The sequence below is a fragment of the Podarcis muralis genome, chromosome 3 (genome assembly GCF_964188315.1).
Source record: "Podarcis muralis chromosome 3, rPodMur119.hap1.1, whole genome shotgun sequence".
NCBI classification, from domain to species: Eukaryota; Metazoa; Chordata; class Lepidosauria; order Squamata; family Lacertidae; genus Podarcis; species Podarcis muralis.
The window spans coordinates 114,412,552-114,433,233 of record NC_135657.1 but is presented as its reverse complement, the minus strand read 5'-3'; the positions used below and the strand labels follow the sequence as shown (position 1 = coordinate 114,433,233).

Here is a 20,682-nt window from a genome sequence, read left to right as displayed (position 1 = left end):
GCACTCCTGTCTTCCACCGCAGTTTGGTCAAACTCATGCTGGTAGCTTGTAGCAGACCGTTTTTATAGTGGCAATCTAGTCTGCTCATAAAATTGTTTTTTAATGCCATAGTGTTGAATCTTTTGGTGTTTGAAGGATGAGCATAATTCATCAAAGGTTCATGTAGGGAATTCTAAAACTGGATTTTTTTAAAAAACCTGACATGATCAGTGTTATTCCTGGCAGTATTCAAGCTCATTAGGGTTATTCTTTGATCTAAGATAAATAACAAGACACTTCACAACTAAACACCACACCCACTTTTCCAAGTTGAGGGGATCCTATTTTCATGTGCTATGCAGATACCAAAACTTCAATCCTGCAAAGACATACATGGAGACCTCACCTTATTTTTATCATAAAACAATGGCGGGGGGGGGGGGTTACTTGATTTTGTTTCCCATGCCAGTCCCACTAAAAGCAATAACCCAAAGGTTAATGGGTCTACTCTGAGTATGACACTGAGTATGGGATTGGATACCATAGAATCATTTAAATGTACGAGTTAGAAGGGATCCAAAGGGTTTAATCATAAGCTGCTTTGGGTGGGCATTTCCCAGAAAAGTGGCCTAGAGTTAAAAATAAAAAAGTGGCCTTTTAAAGAAAATTAATGATAAAAATAAATAAATTATAAGAATGTGATGGCAAAAGAGCTTGTTTTAAAGAGGCAGCATTGCTGATTTAGTATATTTGAAGTACAATTTGCACAAGGATACCTGTCCTTAAAAAGTTCACATATTGACACGAATGTCAGTTAAGTAAAATGTGACAAAACCTAGGGAGAAAACACAGGTTTCCAGCTCCTTTATTACAAAGGTCAAAAGTTATAACAATTTCAATTATTCACATGAACGCAGCTGGTATGCACGGTTACACAGACACAAGACCATCTTTATTCCATGAGCGAAGCAACTTTCCACCTATTTTATTAGAGATAAGAATGTGCTTCTCATTTGTCACAGCTTTGTAAACAGGTTTACATAGGACATAGCACCGGAGTTCAGTCCCCTGCGCAAGCTTATGCAACTTTCCTTTTACTTTGGAAAGAGCTCTGTTGTGATTATGCTTAACCCGAAAGGCTGTCATTCAGTGCAACAGAGCTTTTGCAGCTCCAAAGTGACTAGCAGCCCAGTTTCGTTACATTTCACATACAAAAATATCACTGGTAACCTGAAAACCCAATGGGCTTGATACATGACCATTATACTGAATTACTGCATATTCAGGTATTAGCATTATACACACACACAAAAAACTTAAACCATGGGTGTATCGTTTCACCACTCTCTTACACACTTCTCAAGAACTCCACCACTGCTGTTGACTGTAAGAGTTGTTTCAGAGACTGGGAAACAGGAAAACAACATCTCACAGGATAGGAAAGGTTTTACAAGATCCAACAATCACACTCTCCTTACCCCCTCCCCTAGAACAACCAGCTTGATTAGGGTTGTGTGACTATTCTGGTACCAGATGTACCATCATTGGGAATTTGCATTCTTTGTGTGTGCCATGGTAGAAAGAGATTACTAGGAAGAGGTAGGTAGGTAGGTAGGTAGGTGTATTGAAGTTTATGGCACGTGGCAGGCAGGCCACATTGAAGCACCTACTAACTAGGGTGAAGGAGCAGTGATTTAAACAAAAAGAACAAGAAGCTGTCACCAACATATTGCAGCATGGGATAAACATAGCTAGGAGCCTTCAGATAGGGCTGCCATATGTCCTCTTTTTCTAGGACAATGGCCTCTTTTTCGTGGGTATGTAAAATGAGAGTTCGTCATAACGATCCATACTTAAAAGCAGAAGTTGGCAAATGTGTCCTCCTCTTTTGCTCTTCAAAATATGGCAACCCTACTTCAGACCTCGATGGACCCACCTCCAGTTTTCATTACAGCGAAGGTGTGGGAACAGTCAGATTGGGGAAGAGGATAAATGTCGAAATCCCAGTAACGCTGATGTTACGCCCATGATCTGGAACACATTCACTTGGAAACAAGTCCCACCGATTTCAAAATAAGCTTATCCCCAAGTGAGTGTGTGCTTTGAAGTCTCATTTGTCAAACGAAAGCATCTATACAGAGCGCCTCTGTTAAGGCTTTTGTACTGGTCTGAAGATAGGTTCACTCAACCAAGAGATTGTTCTTTCGCCTCTGCCTCACTTTGCTTCAGAAGAAAGTTTCTTTGTTGATCCACATGAGGCTGCGGGTCTCGTTCGGCTTGCACTCATACTCAATGCAGGCGAAGCTGTTTCCCCACTGACAGTGGTCTCGCTTGTGGTAGTTGTAGAATTTGACTTGCCAGACTGTTTCAAAAGCACCGATGTCAGTGACCTGGAGAGAGCAAACCCAATTCACTTCTTGTTAAGAGCTAGAAAAACCATCATCATCATTATTATTACTGCTATTTTATTATAAGAATTTCATTTATAGAAGGACAGAGTGAGAAAAATAAAGAAAAAGTGAGATTGAATGTAAAAATGGAAAATAAAGTATTTTTTCTTTTTCTTAAAGAGCTGCAAAACCTGCACAACTGCAGATTCAGAGGTCCTGTGAATACCCTGTAGCCTGACAAACACTAACCTAAACAAGTGTATCAGAATTAGCAGAGTTGCTGCACATTAAATAAAATAAGTTATTTGAAATAAAGCTTTCGCAGGACAGTGCTCGCTTAACTCTGTGGCATGAGTAGCAACACATTCCTATGCATGTCTAATCAGAAACGAAATAGATTGGAAAGAGAAGTTGCTGAATTGCAGCTTATTACCAAACTTAAGGGACACGGGGTGGCGCTGTGGGTTAAACCACAGAGCCTAGGACTTGCCAATCAGAAGGTGTGCGGTTCAAATCCCCGCGACGGGGTGAGCTCCTGTTGCTTGGTCCCTGCTCCTGCCAACTTAGCAGTTCGAAAGCACACCAAAAAGTGCAAGTAGATAAATAGGTACCACTCTGGCGGGAAGGTAAAAGGCGATTCCATGCGCTGCTCTGGTTCGCCAGAAGCAGCTTAGTCATGCTGGCCACATGACCCGGAAGCTGTACACCGGCTCCCTCGGCCAGTAAAGTGAGATGAGCGCCGCAACCCCAGAGTCGGCTACTTCTATGACAGATACTTATGCCAAAACAAAGTCAAATCTGGCTTCATTCCACAACAACTTATATTGGGCATGAAGAGGCTTTAAAAATTGTGATAGCTGAAAAACCACACACAAAGTCACCCCTCTAGGATTCGACACCACTTACCATATGGACCTGCAGGTGGGCCAATTACCAGACTATTGTAACGGTAGACAAACCTATCCAGATACATGGACGTGCTTAATCTCCTGTTAGTTTACTGCTGACTGCAACTGCTTTTAAAGCATTTCGGTTAATTTTTAAACTGATTTTATTGATAATTCAGATATTTCTTATAAACCACTTGCAGGGTATGTTACAATCAAGCTGTATATAAATTTTGCTAAATAATAAAGTAATAGTACATCTAAATTCTAAATTACGAAAGAAAACTGAATTCTCCCAGCTGAATAAGTTACAAATTAAGGAAACTTGCACATGGGTCTCAGGCTGGCACTTGGGAGACCAGGGTTCAAATTCCCCACTCAGCCATGATGCTCACTGGGTTACCTTAGGCCAGTCATAGGCTCTCAGTCTAACCTGCCTGACAGAGTTGTTACAAGCATAAAATGTGGCAGGGCTGAAACTAGACTTTCTGTCACCCAGGGCAAAGACCCAGTTCAGCAGCCCCCCACGTGTGTTTGCGTGCGCACACACACACACAACTCAACACATTTGTTCATAAAGGGCATAAAAAGTAGTTAAAGGCTGGAGAAGTCTCTGCAAATAGTAGAATTGCCTGTGGCTTTCATTCAACCTTAAGTACCGTATTTTTCGCCCTATAGGACGCACCGGCCCATAGGACGCACCTAGATTTTTTGGGGGGGGGGGAATAAAGGGAGAAAAATTTATTTCCCCCCCCAGGCGCCTCAAAGTGCAAGTAGATAAATAGGTACTGCTCCGGTGGGAAGGTAAACGGCGTTTCCATGCGCTGCTCTGGTTCGCCAGAAGCGGCTTAGTCATGCTGGCCACATGACCCGGAAGCTGTACCAATGGCCAATAAAGCGAGATGAGCGCCGCAACCCCAGAGTCGGCCACAACTGGTTAGGGGTCCCTTTACCCCTACCTAACTCTCAGTAAAGCCCCACCCTAACTACCATAAATCTTGTTCTATATTTCAGCTGAAATTGCCCATGTGTCTTCTAGTACAGGACCAGCCTAATACATTTTGCTGCAAATTGTCCCTACATTTCCCCAGTCAAGATGCACAGTAGACTAGACTGGCCTGCACCATAGACAGAAAAACTCATGAGCAAACTCTTTCCTTTCCTTCCAGAAGTATAAATATAATAATAAACTAAACTATTCACTTCCCTTTCATGACACTACGCTCCATGCTTCTACAGAACTGTGGCAAAACCACCACCCTACTGCAACCCCAATGAATTTCCACCCCTTCACCTCTTAGTTTTTTCACCTACAATTATGTCTCTTGCATTAGCATATAAAGTAGAACCTGGTGCAACTGGTTGCAGAAATAAAATGCACAGCAGGGGAAACATCAGCAAGAAATTAGCTTCCTCCAAAAATACACCGAGGCAGTGACCACCAATATAGTTTTTAAATAAATATAACAACAACAACAACAACAACAACAACAATTTATTATTTATACCCCGCCCATCTGGCTGAGTTTCCCCAGCCACTCTGGGTGGCTCCCAATCAGTCTTAAAAACAGTACAGTGTTACATATTAAAAGCTTCCCTGAACAGGGCTGCCTTAAGATGTCTTCTGAATGTCAGGTAATTATTTATCTCTTTGACATCTGATGGGAGGGCGTTCCACAGGGCGGGTGCCACTACCGAGAAGGCCCTCTGTCTGGTTCCCTGTAGCCTCACTTCTCGCAATGAGGGAACCACCAGAAGGCCCTCGGCGCTGGATCTCAGTGTCCGGGCTGAACGATGTGGGTGGAGACGCTCCTTCAGGTATACAGGACCAAGGCCGTTTAGGGCTTTAACACTTTGAATCGTGCTTGGAAACGTACTGGGAGCCAATGCAGATCTCTCAGAACCGGTGTTATGTGGTCCCGGCGGCCACTCCCAGTCACCAGTCTAGCTGCCGCATTCTGGATTAATTGCAGTTTCCGGGTCACCTTCAAAGGTAGCCCCACGTAGAGCACGTTGCAGTAGTCCAAGCGTGAGATAACTAAAGCATGCACCACTCTGGCGAGACAGTTCGCGGGCAGGTAGGGTCTCAGCCTGCGTACCAGGTGGAGCTGGTAGACAGCTGCCCTGGACACAGAGTTAACCTGCGCCTCCATGGACAGCTGTGAGTCCAAAATGACTCCCAGGCTGCGCACCTTCATTTATGCCCACTGAAAATGATGACCTGTTATGACTTGGACTGCTGCAATGCACTCTGTGTGGGGCTACCTTTGAAGGTGACTCACAAAATACAACTAATTCAGAATTTGGCTGCTAGGCTGGTGACTGGGAGCAGCCACTAGGACCATGTAACAGTAGTCTTAAAGGACCTACACTGCCTTCCTGTACGTTTCCGAGCACTATTCAAAGTGTTGGTGCTAACCTTTAAAGCCATAAACGGCCTTGGCCCAGTATACCTGAAGGAGCATCTCCACCTCTATCGTCCAGCCTGGACACTGAGGTCCAGCTCTGAGGCTCTTATGGTGGTTCCCCCACTTTGAGAAGTGAAGTTACAGGGCATCAGGCAAAGGAACTTCTTGGTAGTGGCGCTGACCCTTTGGAATGCCCTCTCATCAGATGTCAAGGAGATAAAGCATACAGCTACTAGAAGACATCTGATGGCAACCCTGTTTGGGAAAGTGTTTAATGGATGATGTTTCGTTATGTTTTTTATATTCTGTTGGAAGCTGTCCAGAACGGCTGGAGCAACCCAGTCAGATGGGTGGGGTATAAGTAATAAACCATTATTATTATTGTTGTTGTTATGATTATGATTAGGCCACTGGAAAACGGAAACTGTAAATCACAACTGACAAAGACTTGTTGCAGCTACATTCGACTTGCTTAAATCAAAAGGTCTTGAAAGATGGGGAGGACAGAGAGAGAATTGAAAGCAGTTGGTCATGTTATTACTGACAGCTAATCTTTGTCAAGTGCCTTCATCCCAGTGATCAAGAGCTGACCTTTGCTCATCTAAATGCATCTAAGATTTTCCAGACCAGTGATTATTGTGAGCAAATTCCAGGATGACTTTTCAGCCTAGTCAGAATCAGAAGCTTCGGAGTCTCACCTAACAGACATGAAGGGGGGGGGGGGGCTTGCTTGTTATTAGATTATATAGTGGCCCCAGGGTACGCTTCTGACAGAATCACAGGAGAGAGAGATCTCTGTCCCAAGGAACTTACAAATGAAATTAGCAACTGTGAGCCTCACAAGAAGAGAATGGTAGAAAAGGGGAGGCAAGGGTTAACCAGGATGCACATGACTTTGCCCACATTCCCAACTGTAAAACCTATGAGCTGAACCTATACACTGCTTGATGGTAAAAATAAAATAAAATCTCAAAGCAGTTTACAAAAGATGAAACAGCAGAATCGAGAAAAAATTGCAACTACCGTATTGACCCGAATATAAGCCTCACCTGAGTATAAGCCACATGTTTAAAATTGGAGGTGGGGGGGGGAGAAAAAAAGAAAAAATACCCAAATATAAGCCACTCCATTCCTCGCGGCTTCTGGCTGCATACAGGGGGGGGGGGGGCGTGCTGCGTTTCCGTCGCCCTTTCCCCTTCCTCGCTCTCTCCCTTCCCAGCCTTGGGGGAAGAGGACGGGGGGCTACATGCGGGGAGGGTCCCCACTTTGCTGTGCTCCTGCTGCCGTTTGCCCTGTGCTCCTGGCCACATACCGTAAGGTCACAAATAATAAGCCACACTTCAACTTTTCACGGTTGGAATTGGGGGGGGGGGTGAGGCTTATATTCAGGTCAATATGGTAATCCAGATTAAAATTAACAAAACTTTTAAAGTATCTGGGTAGGATTGTCTAAACAGGGATGTTTTTAAAGGTAAAGGTACCCCTGCCCGTACGGGCCAGTCTTGCCAGACTCTAGGGTTGTGCGCCCATCTCACTTAAGAGGCCGGGGGCCAGCGCTGTCCGGAGACACTTCCGGGTCACGTGGCCAGCGTGACAAGCTGCATCTGGCAAACACGGAACGCTAGTAAGCGATCCCTATTTACCTTCCCGCTAGTAAGCGATCCCTATTTATCTACTTGCACCCGAGGGTGCTTTCGAACTGCTAGGCTGGCAGGCGCTGGGACTGAGCGACGGGAGCGCACCCCGCCGCGGGAATTCGAACCACCAACCTTTCGATCGGCAAGCCCTAGGCGCTGAGGCTTTTACCCACAGTGCCACCCACGTCCCTTGGGATGTTTTTAGCAGGTGCCAAAATGACTGCTGTGAAGGTTCTCAATAGGAATGGAATTCTGAAGTGCAAATGCTGCCGCACTGAATGTCTGAGTTGCACGATAAGCCTCCCACTGACAACATAAACCAGGGACCTCTGACCTTTTTGGACCCGGAGGCACATTTGGAAATTTAAGAACTGTCACAGGCACACAGAACACCCATTTCACAGAGGATGCTCACCTCCAGCCCAGGCAGGCAAAGCACCTATGCTCCCCCCAAATAAGAGCATAGATAAAACAGGCAACCAAACCTCTCCCAAAGCCCACAGCTTTAAAAAATGGAAGGAGCAGAGGGCCTTGGTGGGGGCAGTGGAAGATGTCTGAAGGTGCTGTGGTGCCCACGGGTGCCACGTTGGGGAACCCAGGCTGAAGATGAGTGAAGAAATAATTGCTTAGGCATGCCAGAGCTGTTTGCAATCAGAACATCTGTTCATAGGAGATTTTCAGGGACCTTACGTAACAGCTAGGCTTTCAGCTCCTGTGCAAGGCAGCAATGCGATGCTTATTTGAGCCCAACTCCCAAACCATGATGTTTCTGCCACTACAGATACATTAAAATCGGTCCAAAGGCCGGAACTCTGCCGTGTCATCTGCTCTCAGGCTTGTCAGGTCAGTGTTCTCCCTGCAGAGGTGCATCCTGTGCCTTTAGCACAAAACTGCAGAAAGCAATGCTGCCAGGAAGGAAAACCTAGACTTGCAAGGTACTGGTTTTTACATGTCTCCTGCCTGTGTGAATTTATTACCACACATGGCAGCTGTTCCATTCTCCTGGTCTTACTGTGCAGGCTGCTCAGCAATCATCATGGTTTATTTCCACTGAAATGCAAAGCTCAGTTCTGAAAGGTGGTCTCCGTTCCACAGTTATAAGAATGCAAGGCTTATGAAATGCAGAAGCTCTTCACAGAGAAGAAGGAAAATAAGTGATCTTATAAAGGTGTTCACAGCTAACAGAGATGCAGATGGCTTGCAAAATGGAAAGGGCTTTACTCTGGAGTGTTGTGGGTATCACAGCCAAATATGATAGATGATATAAATAACAAACAACACCTTAGAGCTGATGTGTTGACAGCGGGTGCAATAAACTGAAAAATGCAACTCAGAGGGATTAAATAACTTAAAGGGGCACAGTTTGGCCAGATTTGGTAGCTTTTGCTATGTGTCTATATGGCAGAGATTGCTCTTTCAGTGGGGCAAGATGGGTGAACATAAATCCTACACAGGTTAAAGGTAAAGGGTCCCCTGACCGTTAGGTCCAGTCATGGCCGACTCTGGAGTTGCGGTGCTCACCTCGCTTTATTGGCTGAGGGAGCCGGCATACAGCTTCCAGGTCATGGGGCCAGCATGGCTAAGCCACTTCTGGCGAACCAGAGCAGCGCACGGAAACACCATTTACCTTCCCGCTGGAGCGGTACCTATTTATCTACTTGCACTTTGACGTGCTTTCGAACTGCTAGGTTGGCAGGAGCAGGGACCGAGCAACAGGAGCTCATCCCATCGCGGGGATTCAAATCGCCGACCTTCTGATCGGCAAGTCCTAGGCTCTGTGGTTTAACCCACAGCGCCACATTGCTGCAATAGCACAATACAGCAGTAAAATATTCCTTGCGCCTCACCACCAAGGACGGCAGGGGAAAGGAAAAGCTATATTCCTGTGCTCTGGATTCAAGAAGCCTGAATGGAGTCTCCCAATAAAGATAAAGAGATGATGGAAAACATGGGAAATGCTAGCATGTTAATGGTCAGCCACAGCTAATTCTGAGTGTTTCAGCCAAGGACGCAAACTAATGCCCAAGCCAGAAGAAGCCAACCTGGTTCCCTCTAGAAAATGTGGGACTCCTGTCAGTCCCAGCCTCCATTGTGCTTGCCTCTGAATGGCCCAGTTTTGCTGCAAGAATATGTCTAGTCACGGATGACCACATGTCGCTCCTTAAACCTCAGGTGAACTGGAGCGATGAATGGGTCAGCTGAGGTCATGGGCTCTGCAGAGTAATGGCCAGTCGGCCTTTGGAGGTTTACGCTGTCACAGATGCTTAAAAAGATAGAAGTTCAAGGAAAAGGGGAATTACAACAGACAGTGCTATGTTCTTAAGTGCAATACCTTTTAAACAGACCAGAATGCACTGCCCGTGCCCAGACAACATCACTTATGCTACCCCACACCCCAAAAACACACACTACCTGTATGTTGATTTGTATGGGCTGCCTCTCGCCACTTTTAGTGTGAGTTACGCCTTCTGTATCGTAGATTCCAGTGTAGGTAACAGCTTGGGGGTCTCTCGACTTCTCTTCCAGGGGGAACGTTACTCCCCCTATACCCATAGTCCTGAAAGAGTAGTTAATATTCTTAGCAAGCCTCTCTTCCTAACGTGGAGAGAGAAAGTAAGGTTTACAAGCAAACATCTGCCATGATTATAACCAGCTCCCTTTAGTTTTCTGTCCATATATCAGAATGTAACAGAGAAGGGAATGCAGAACAAATGCCATGCCACTGTCATTCATGACGGGCGGGGGTGGGTGGACATACAATGGACAGATACTCTCAAGAAACAAAGAAATATTCAGTTCCACCACTTTCTGTTCAGGAGGCCATCAAAGAAGATGTGCCCCCTCCACGTGAGGTCCAGAGGGTGGCAACACAAGAACAGGCCTTTTCTGCAGTGGCTCCGTGTTTGTGGAATGCTTGCCTGGTACCTTCATTACACATCTTTAGGCTCCCAGGCCTTTGAATGATTCACATTCTATGTCCTTTTAAATGTCCTTGTGGGAGAGAGGGTTATGGGTTTGTTTTGTTTTTTGCATTTTCATTTTGTATTTTATGCTGTGAACTGTCCTGAGATAAATAATCATACGCTCTCCGCCCCAAGGGATGCCCTAAAAATATGCTGGCGACTCTTTTTGCAGATATCTGTCTATGCCATATAGCTGCAATTCAAAACAATTTGATTATGTGCCACTAATCTCAATGAATAAAAAGGTAAAAGTACCCCTGCCCGTACGGGCCAGTCTTGCCAGACTCTAGGGTTGTGCGCTCCGCAGACACTTCCGGGTCACGTGGCCAGCGTGACAAGCTGCATCTGGCGAGCCAGCGCAGCACACGGAACGGCATTTACCTTCCCGCTGGTAAGCGGTCCCTATTTATCTACTTGCACTTTGACGTGCTTTTGAACTGTTAGGTTGGCAGGCGCTGGGACTGAACGACGGGAGCGCACCCCGCCGCGGGGATTCGAACCGCCGACCATGCGATCGGCAAGTCCTAGGCACTGAGGTTTTACCCACAGCGCCACCCGCGTCCCATCTCAATGAATACAAATGAGTAATTAGTCGAACAGTTTGAACAGAAACGCTACAAAAGAAGAAAAGTGGGCTGTAACAAGGAGAAATTGGAGGGGTTTGCTTTAAAACCTGCCTTTTATGACTCAGAAGAAGATACCTCTGTGTTTGTCCTATGGGAGCCTCAGAACATAGCAAACTGTTTTATATCAAGGCAGAACATTAGTTGAGCTAGCTCGGTATCGTCTGCAGAGATTGGTAGTGACTCTCCAGGATTTCAGGCAGAGGATTTCCCCAGCCCTACCTGGAGATTATTGGGACTGAACCTGGGACCTAGGGCAGACTGAGCTATAACCCCTCCCTTAGAGACAGCCAGCTCAGCTACCAACACTTCAAAAATGGAGCTATGGTGTCAGGGACGTAGGAAGGGGGGGCGGTCCACTCCAGGTGTCATTCTGGGTGTGTGTGTGTGACAAAATCCCCCCAGGGCGGATTGCCACCACACTGATTGCACCCCTGGGTGCCGTGCTGATCACCCCGCCCCTGGGAGGATCACCCCACCCCTGAGTGCACGACATGTGCGCCGCTCCAGGTGCCCAAGTGGCTAGCTCCACCGCTGTATGGTGTCTGGACAGTTCCTTCAATGTTTCTAAGTAAATACTGTAGAACAGGATCTATTATTCAGATTACGTCCATCAGGCATATCTATTTTGGAGCTGGGAAGTGTAGCAGTATTGCGTCAGGTGAGGTTTATGGCCTTGGTTCAAAGAGAGCACAGTGCAAAACGTGTGTCCGGTGCAAACACCATTCCTTGCTTTGAAAGGGAGGAAAACAAGCAAGGAGTTTGTCAGTCCTTAGATAAAACATGTGATCATGTGTATACACATTTAAACTCACTTAGGAGCACAGCACCACCATGGCTTCAGGAACGAAATGGACCTTCTGCCACCTGATGCTACTCAGAAGCAATTCATATTTAATTCATTGGGTTCTGCTTCCAGCTACAGTGGCGGACTTTGGGCTTTCAAATTTCAGCAGCACCCTGTGCAACTCCAAAATTCGGTGGCCTCTTGCCTTCCGTTCCAAGTCATTGTTGCGACGCCCCCTGCAGCACCCTCTTGGCTCAGCACCTAGCGCGGGCGAACCAGTAACACTCCCCTAGATCCAGCTCTGCCAGGTAAGCGGGGAAAGGTTTGCAACTTCACTTGGGAATAAGCTCCATTTCACTGTATAAAAGGTAATACCTTCTTAAGGTAAAAGGAAAGGAAAGGAAAGGAAAGGGGGGGGACCTCAGACTTTGGGGGCCCATTAGCTTGCTGCATTTTACCTTGCTTATTCAGTGAGTTAGTTCTTAAATTTGTACACTGCCCTTCATCCAAAGATCACAGGGCAGTTCACAAGAAAACGAGAATGCAAAATGAAACAAAAACAACCCAGTAACCCCAACCTCCCCTCCATTTAAAAGGGCACAGAATGCTAGTCAAAGGCCTGGTTATAGACAAACATTTTCGCATTGCACAAACGGGGAGCCACCCTCCGGGCCTTTCAAGGAGGGGGCAAAGAAGAAGGGCCTCAGATGATGATGACAGCAGGGTCTGGGTTGGAGAGAGACTTCTTTGGAAGCGGCGGCATTTATTGCTTTAAGGTCCTGATTTTAATGGATTTGTCTTTGACATTACCCTAATACCCCCCCAAAACCCGTTTGAATGGAAGGCAGAAAATGAATGTTTTAAATGAATGTCTCGCTGGCAACCGCGCGCCCCTTACAAATTCCCAAGTAAAGAGAAAGAGAGGATGCTGCAGAGACCAGGATCAGTCCCCTGGCGGTCCAGGAGTCAACCCTAGGACCATTTGCTGCTGCTGCTGCCCCTCCTCACCACCTGCAACTCTGCACGAGGTCACCGGGCGGTGTCCCCTGATTCCAGAAGCCCTGGATCCGCCCTGCTTCCAAGACCCCCCTAGAGGATGCGCGCAGGAGGGGAGGCCGGTTACATAAGCAAAGCCGGAGCGAGGACGCCGGGCAGATCCGCTCCATTGTTCCCCCCCATCCCCTAGGCATCGCCCTCCTCCGGTCTCCAGCGCCGCACCTCGCCGGGCCTTCGAGCCGAGCCTCTCCCGTCCTTCCCTGCACCCGCGCCGGCCCTTTTCTGCTGGCAGGGAGCGGGGCGTTTGCCTGCAAGGCTGGCCTTCGCGAGCAGGCTGCTCGGCGCTTTATTCCTGGGGCGCAAGGCAGCAAGGGGGCTCGTTTCCTTTTTTGCCCAGGTCCCGTTGGCGCTGCGGGTCCCGCTGGCCGCTGTGCGGGGTCAGGGCGCAGAGATGCCGAAGGGAAAGAATAAGAATGGGAATAAAGATGGAAGCCTGTCCCTTTGCCAGGGAAGAAATCTGGGCGGGCGCGCGCGCTGCAAGACGCAGAAGCTGCTCTGGGGAGGGAAAGGTGAGGAGGGCAGGAGGTAGGTCCCACTTACGTGGCCTGGATGGCTCCGGGCTTAATGGCCACCTCGACTTTGTACTTGGCCCCCGTGAGCAGCTTGATGGTCCGGTTCTGCCCGAACCTCTGGCCGTCCACCTTGAAGTAGACGGGCCCGTCGTTGGGCTGGATCTTGAGCGAGATCTTGATCCGCACCACGGTGGGCACCTCGGCCATGGCTGTGTCTTTGCGCAGGATGGAGGCGCGGGAGGAGGAGGGCAGGCTCTCCGCCCCGGATCCCCCTCGCCACGAATGACGACGGAGGCCCGCTACACCCCCACCCCACCCCCCCTCCGCGCGGGTGCGCGCTCGGGTGCGGACGGAAAGAGCCGCGGGGCGGGCGGAGCGCGCGCCGCTGGGTCTGTGCGCAACGCGAGGCGCGGAAGTTAATCCCCGCTGGCCTGATTCTGGGCCGCCCCCGAGCCAAGCCGGGCGCCTCCCTGCGGACTCGGTCAGACGCGGCCAGCGGAGAAGGGAAAGCCGCCGCCCCCCCCGAGCGCCTCGAGGGTGGGGCTGCTCGCTGTGTTATTTTTACGAAAATCAGTGCGAAGAGGGGCTCTGGCTCGGATTTAATCGCTCCGGGTGGAAACAGCTGTCTGCCGAGCATCTTCTCTCGGGGGGGGGGGGGCACCACGAAGAAGCTGGGCTTTGGGTGCCGTGGATTGATAGTTGGAAGGGACCCCCGAGGGTCATCTAGTCCAACCCCCTGCAAGGCAGGAATCTCAACGAGATCATACATCCAGAGGCGGACCTTGGGAATATGGTGCCCTGAGGGAGGACAAAAGATGGCGCCCCCTCCCTAGATCTAGATAATACTTTATTCGGCTATAAGCCCACAAGGTAAAACAAATCAATAGATAAAATAGCATTTTACAATCTAAAATAACAACTAAAATATTTCAACGCATAATCTCCTTCACATTACTTACAATCTCTAGATGTACCATATTGTGGCCTTGAAGATAAAGATGGTGCATAGAGTTTACTGGATTTTTAATAGTCATGCAGCATTCCATGAAGTCTTTTATGTGAAAGAACTGAAACCAGGTATCTAGCAACCTGTAATGTTCTGTAAGAGTCAATGTCCTGGAGTAGATAAGCTAGATGTAATTCAGGTGGTTTAGCAGCAATTTCCAGAATGCTTGAACTCAGGATCCTTGATCAGGGAACAGTGTATAAGGGGCAATTAAACAAGATATGATAAAGGGATTCTATTGATTTGTTGTCACATGCGCATAAAACAGAGGTTTTACCGTTAGAAAATCTATTGCTCAGCACATTTGAGGGGAACACATTATATCTGGCTCTAACAAATGCGAATCTATGCGACGCAGCCGATAAAGTAGACAGATATCGAGGTATCTGGGACTTAGATGTAATGCCCTGGTTTATTGGGGAACATGTACCTCCACCTGTAGTAAGATTTTGTTGCAAATCTACCTCCTCCAATCTTTGTTTGATGACCTTTTTAGCTGTAATTAGATCTAAATTAAGTATATCGGAAGGAGAGATTCCATAAGACAACAGTTTGGAATGGATTTTTGTTGCCCATGGGCTGCTGAATTCATCTCTCCTAAGGCACTGAATAAGATGGCAGTTTGGCAATTTATGCCAAAGGGACAGCCAATAATTAAAGGCACGTCTCCACATCAGAATCTCTAGGGAGGGGGTCTTAAGTTCTAAGCGAATGGCAGAGTTGCTTACACAGGAGGGTAGTTTCAGCCCTCCCTAGATATTTCTGATTTTCAACAATGCATTTTTGTACAGTTGCTTTCTTAGGGTCTTCTCAGTAGGTGCCCAAATAAATACAGTGGTACCTCAGGTTACATACGCTTCAGGTTACAGACTCTGCTAACCCAGAAATAGTACCTCGGGTTAAGAACTTTGCTTCAAGATGAGAACAGAAATTGTGCTCCAGCGGCGTGGCAGCAGCAGGAGTTTCTGGGAGTTTCTGAGTAGAGTGTGTCCTTTTATTTAAAATGCATCTCTGGGTTATTTGTGGGGCATAGGAATTCGTTCATCCCCCCCCCCCCCAAAAAAAAAAAAAATATAGTCCAGCCCTCCACAAGGTCTGAGGGACAGTGGACCGACTCCCTGCTGAAAAAGTTTGCTGACCACCTGATCTAAGCCTTCACCAAAGTACTCATCAGTGTGGGGAGGGTTGCAGATGCAGCCCAGTCCAAGCAAACCAAGGTCAAGCACACATAATTAGTCTAGGTCCAAACATGATCCAGAGACAAGGCCAGGCGACAGTCTAAGACACAACACCACAAGGCAGGGAAACCAGCACCAGGAACTAGCCACCAAAGACTTTCTTTATTTCCACAAACTGGAAGACTCAGGAGGGGAAGCCTTATATACTTTGGGCTCCTAATTGACACCCTAACCACAACTGCTGGCAGTGAAGGAGTATTAGGGACTCCCTTACTCAGGAACGGTTGCAGTTGCTCAAAAATAGACCCGCTGTGGGTTTGTAGACAGATACCATGCCTAGAGGGATGCAGGTGGCGCTGTGGGTTAAACCACAGAGCCTAGGACTTGGTGATCAGAAGGTTGGCAGTTCGAATCCCCGCAACGGGGTGAGCTCCTGTTGCTCGGTCCCTGCTCCTGCCAACCTAGCAGTTCGGAAGCACGTCAAAGTGCAAGTAGATAAATAGGTACTGCTCTGGTGGGAAGGTAAATGGTGTTTCCATGCGCTGCTCTGGTTTGCCAGAAGCGGCTTAGTCATGCTGGCCACATGACCCGGAAGCTGTACGCCAGCTCCCTTGGCCAATAAAGTGAGATGAGTGCTGCAACCCCAGAGTCGGTCACCTAATTGTCAGGGGTCCCTAATTACCTAATTAGTATATAGGATTTTGATGGTTTGAGTTAAATACATTTAGATCTGGCAGGATTAGTTGAGCATTCACACATTTACCAGCTTCTATGGTGTCAAGTCATGCTGGCTGACAGGCAGTTAAGGGTGGGTGTTATGTATATTTGCATGATACTGCTAGCATCTTTATATAACAGGCCCATGCCTAAAATGTAGGCCTTTACTCTTGCATTATTTGTTTCTCATTTTTTAATGTGCTGGATTTGGGATTTCAATCCAGCGTGTCTCTTTCTAAGAATCAAGCAGATTTTTATCTACAGATTTGACTCTTAATCTGGTGCCTGGGGAAGTTGTGTTTATTCTTCTTTGGGGAGTTTCCAGAAAAATGCTAGACCAGAATCTACTGCCAGGGAATCCAATGTAGTGCCCTTCAGATGTTGTTGGACTCAATTTCCATTAGCCTCAGCCAGAACGGTTGACAACTGACAACCAGGGATGATGGGAGTCCATCCACATCTGGAAGGCTCCATGTTGCATATCCCTGATCTACCACAATGTTTCCGTACAGAACCAATGGCCAACTGGTTCTCTTCATGCTCTGCTTTGTTGGAATCCTTTTTCCTGAATCTGCTCTTTTAATTTCACATAATTAGAATGATAGTTTCACAGTACCCTTCATTTTCTGCAATCAGCTCACAGGGAATGAAGGTCATTTGGAGGACTAGTAAATCCATCCTTTACTTTTCCTGTTTCTTGAAGCGCAAAATGTTAGTAGCATGCATCTATATTAATGCTGCCTCAGCACTGGTAGTTTTGAGAGATGGGACATGGAACTAAAAAGCAATCTATTGTGAATTGTACATGAAAAGTGTGCACGAGAAAGGAGAGTATCAGCTATTTTCAAGAGTGGAGTTTACATATGTACTGAATTATCTCCCCCAAATTTAACTAAATTCAGTTTTGGGGTGTTTGGAAAATCCATTGTACTGTGTTGATCATAAACAGTACAGTTATGATGAACTGAGATATACCACTTTATATCACATGATGAGGGTGAGAGGGTGGTGAAAATATCATCTTGTATTGGGGGCTCATTCTAAATGCTTGCAAGTATTACATTTTTAAGGTCAGGGTTCATATTGTAGCACCTGCTTACTGCTACAGCTATTATTATTTGAACTTATATTTTAAATGCAAAGTTAGTAGATAGAAGATAGCTAGCTAGATGATAGATAGATATAGATAGATAGATAGATGATAGATAGATAGATAGATAGATAGATAGATAGATAGATAGATAGATTCTAGATGATAGATAGATAGATAGATGATAGATGATAGATAGATAGATAGATAGATAGATAGATAGATAGATAGATAGATAGATGATAGATAGATAGATGATAGATGATAGATGATAGATGATAGATAGATAGATAGATAGATGATAGATAGATAGATGATAGATATAGATAGATGATAGATAGATAGATAGATAGATAGATGATAGATGATAGATGATAGATGATAGATGATGATAGATAGATGATAGATAGATAGATAGATAGATGATAGATAGATAGAGATAGATGCCTAGCCACTTGCACTGGGAAAACAGGGCAAATTGCTCTTTTACCACTCATTGATCATCCTGACTGTACAGGCAAATGGGCAATTAAGGCTGTACTAAAAAAGTAGGTCATTTGTGCAGAGTCATCCTGAGGACACACCCGTAGAACACTTCCGTAATCGTAGGTGAGAAAGGCATCTGGCTGTGTCATACCAACATGATAAATTGGCCAACAAGGAAAGTTACCATAATACGTTGCAAAACAGATTTGGAGAATCGAAAGCACATGGGGCAGGGGGTGAAAATGCCTGGCAAACAACAAGTACAATACTGGTGCTGCATGTGAGAAGAGGACTAGAATTAAAAAAAAACAGCAATGATGGGATCATTCCCATTATAAAGATGTTTAACTTAGCTCTAAGTATGTCTTAGCAATGTAAATTATTGACATTGGGTTGAAAGTTGCTCCTGTCTAGACACCCAGGGTTTTTTCAGCACCATAGATGTGGACAGTTACCAACTAAGAAACTGATTTACACACTGCTAAAAGACAGCTACTCAATGTAAACTCTCTGCCCCTAGCTACAGTGGTACCTCAGGTTAAGTACTTAATTCGTTCCGGAGGTCTGTTCTTAACTTGAAACTGTTCTTAACCTGAAGCATCACTTTAGCTAATGGGGCCTCCTGCAGCTGCCGTGCCGCCGGAGCACAATTTCTGTTCTCATCCCGAAGCAAAGTTCTTAACCTGAAGCACTATTTCTGGGTTAGCGGAGTGTGTAACCTGAAGCGTATGTAACCTGAAGCATCTGTAACCCAAGGTACCACTGTATTTTAATTCCTACAGAGCCCAAATCTTGTGAGTCCCAGCTAATCTAACATTTCATTATCCAATTGAGAAGTAACAAATGATAACACATTTGTTTCTATGCATAGAAACAAATAGTCAAACTATTAGCACAACTAATAGCAGAAGGCAGAATGCCAGAACATTGGCTAGCACATTGGCTAGAATGATTAATCAATTAGCACTCTCGCTTGAGTGGGGCATATCATGCCTGGGTAAATTGTGTGGAGCTGAAAATATTGATTTGAATTTGCTTTTCTCCTAAACAATAGGCTGGATCTATAATGAGTTTAAATCCATTGCCAGCTCTACCTCTCTTTCAAATCAGAACCAGTGAAGGCAGTGAAGGTCCTGTGTGAGTGTCTGGAGGCGGTTGGAGGTTGGATGGCGGCTAACAGATTGAGGTTGAATCCTGACAAGACAGAAGTACTGTTTTGGGGGGACAGGAGGCGGGCAGGTGTGGAGGATTCCCTGGTCCTGAATGGGGTAACTGTGCCCTTGAAGGACCAGGTGCGCAGCCTGGGAGTCATTTTGGACTCACAGCTGTCCATGGAGGCACAGGTCAAATCTGTGTCCAGGGCAGCTGTTTACCAGCTCCATCTGGTACGCAGGCTGAGACCCTATCTGCCTGCGGACTGCCTCGCCAGAGTGGTGTATGCTCTGGTTATCTCCCGCTTGGATTACTGCAATGCGCTCTACGTGGGGCTACCTTTGAAGGTGACCTGGAAACTACAACTAATCCAGAACGCGGCAGCTAGACTGGTGACTAGGAGCAGCCGCAGAGACCACATAACACCGGTCTTGAAAGACCTACATTGGCTCCCAGTACGTTTCCGAGCACAATTCAAAGTGTTGGTGCTGACCTTTAAAGCCCTAAATGGCCTCGGCCTAGTATACCTGAAGGAGCGTCTCCACCCCCATCGGTCGGCCCAGACACTGAGGTCCAGCTCCGAGGGCCTGCTGGCGGTTCCCTCGCTGCAAGAAGCCAAGTTACAGGGAACCAGGCAGAGGGCCTTCTCGGTAGTGGCGCCTTCCCTGTGGAACACCCTCCCACCAGATGTCAAAGAGAACAACAACTACTAGGCTTTTAGAAGACATCTGAAGGCAGCCCTGTTTCGGGAAGCTTTAAATGTTTGATGTATTATAGTATTTTAATATTCTTTTGGAAGCCACCCAGAGTGGTTGGGGAGGCCCAGCCAGATGGGCGGGGTATAAATAAGAAATTATTATTATTATTATTATTATTATTATTATTATTATTATTAATTTATTCCATTAGAACAAACAGCTTTATGTAGACAAAGGGAGAGTGGCATTTTTCTTTTCTTGTCCTGGGAGTTTTGCAGCATAGTTTGTTGTTGTTGTTGTTGTTGTTGTTGTTGTTGTTGTTGACCTACTCTTCACTCAAAAATCCCTGGGTAGGTTGTTGGCATCCATATGTTTTGGGAGACAGTGGAGGAGTGCACTTTGGGGGGTGAAGTCAAACTGGTGGAAGGTTATAGAGCCCGCTGTGGCTGTAGAGACCGATGTGGGAGAGAGATGTTTTGTTGCAGCTGCAGAAGATGAGAACGGTTTAAGATAACTTACCATTACAAAAATGTTGTGGGTCCTGAAAATATATGTCTCAAGTGTTGAAGACCAGGGTTCAGAAGCGTTTTCAATTAAATCTGTGTCGTGAAGGTGACAGCTGCACTACAGTGGAGAGGGAGTTCCACAAATGAGGTGGTCCTTCAGAGAATGTCCTCTCCTGGGCCAATATCTCCTCAAGCTTCTGAGAGTGGTAGAGCTACTAAGGGTGCTATCTATCTATCTATCTATCTATCTATCTATCTATCATCTATCTATCTATCTATCTATCTATCTATCTATCTATCATCATCTATCTATCTAATCTATCATCTATCTATCTATCATCTATCTATCTATCTATCATCTATCTAATCTATCTACAGTATCTAATCTATCATCTATATCATCTGTCTATCATCTATCTATATCTATCTACAGTATCTAATCTATCATCTATATCATCTATTTATCATCTATCTATCATCTATCTATTATTTACCTACCTCCCTACCTCCTTACCTATCTAAATAACTTTTTATTGGGTTTGATAAATAAGAGTGATAGGAATAATAAATGATGTAAATAAATAGACCTAGAATAAAGCGCTTTCTT

General features: G+C 46.1%; 1 protein-coding gene across 1 annotated transcript; it reads right to left on the bottom strand.

The window, feature by feature from the left end:
- Nucleotides 1-828: 828 nt before the first annotated feature.
- On the bottom strand, nt 829-13,579 carry CNRIP1 (cannabinoid receptor interacting protein 1). Its single transcript, XM_028722053.2, has 3 exons — nt 13,271-13,579; nt 9,714-9,858; nt 829-2,369 (listed from the first exon to the last, which is right to left on the bottom strand). The coding sequence occupies exons 1-3, from the start codon at nt 13,447-13,449 to the stop codon at nt 2,205-2,207; spliced, it is 489 nt and encodes a 162-aa protein (XP_028577886.1). The 5' UTR covers nt 13,450-13,579; the 3' UTR covers nt 829-2,204.
- Between the last annotated feature and the right edge of the window lie 7,103 nt (nt 13,580-20,682).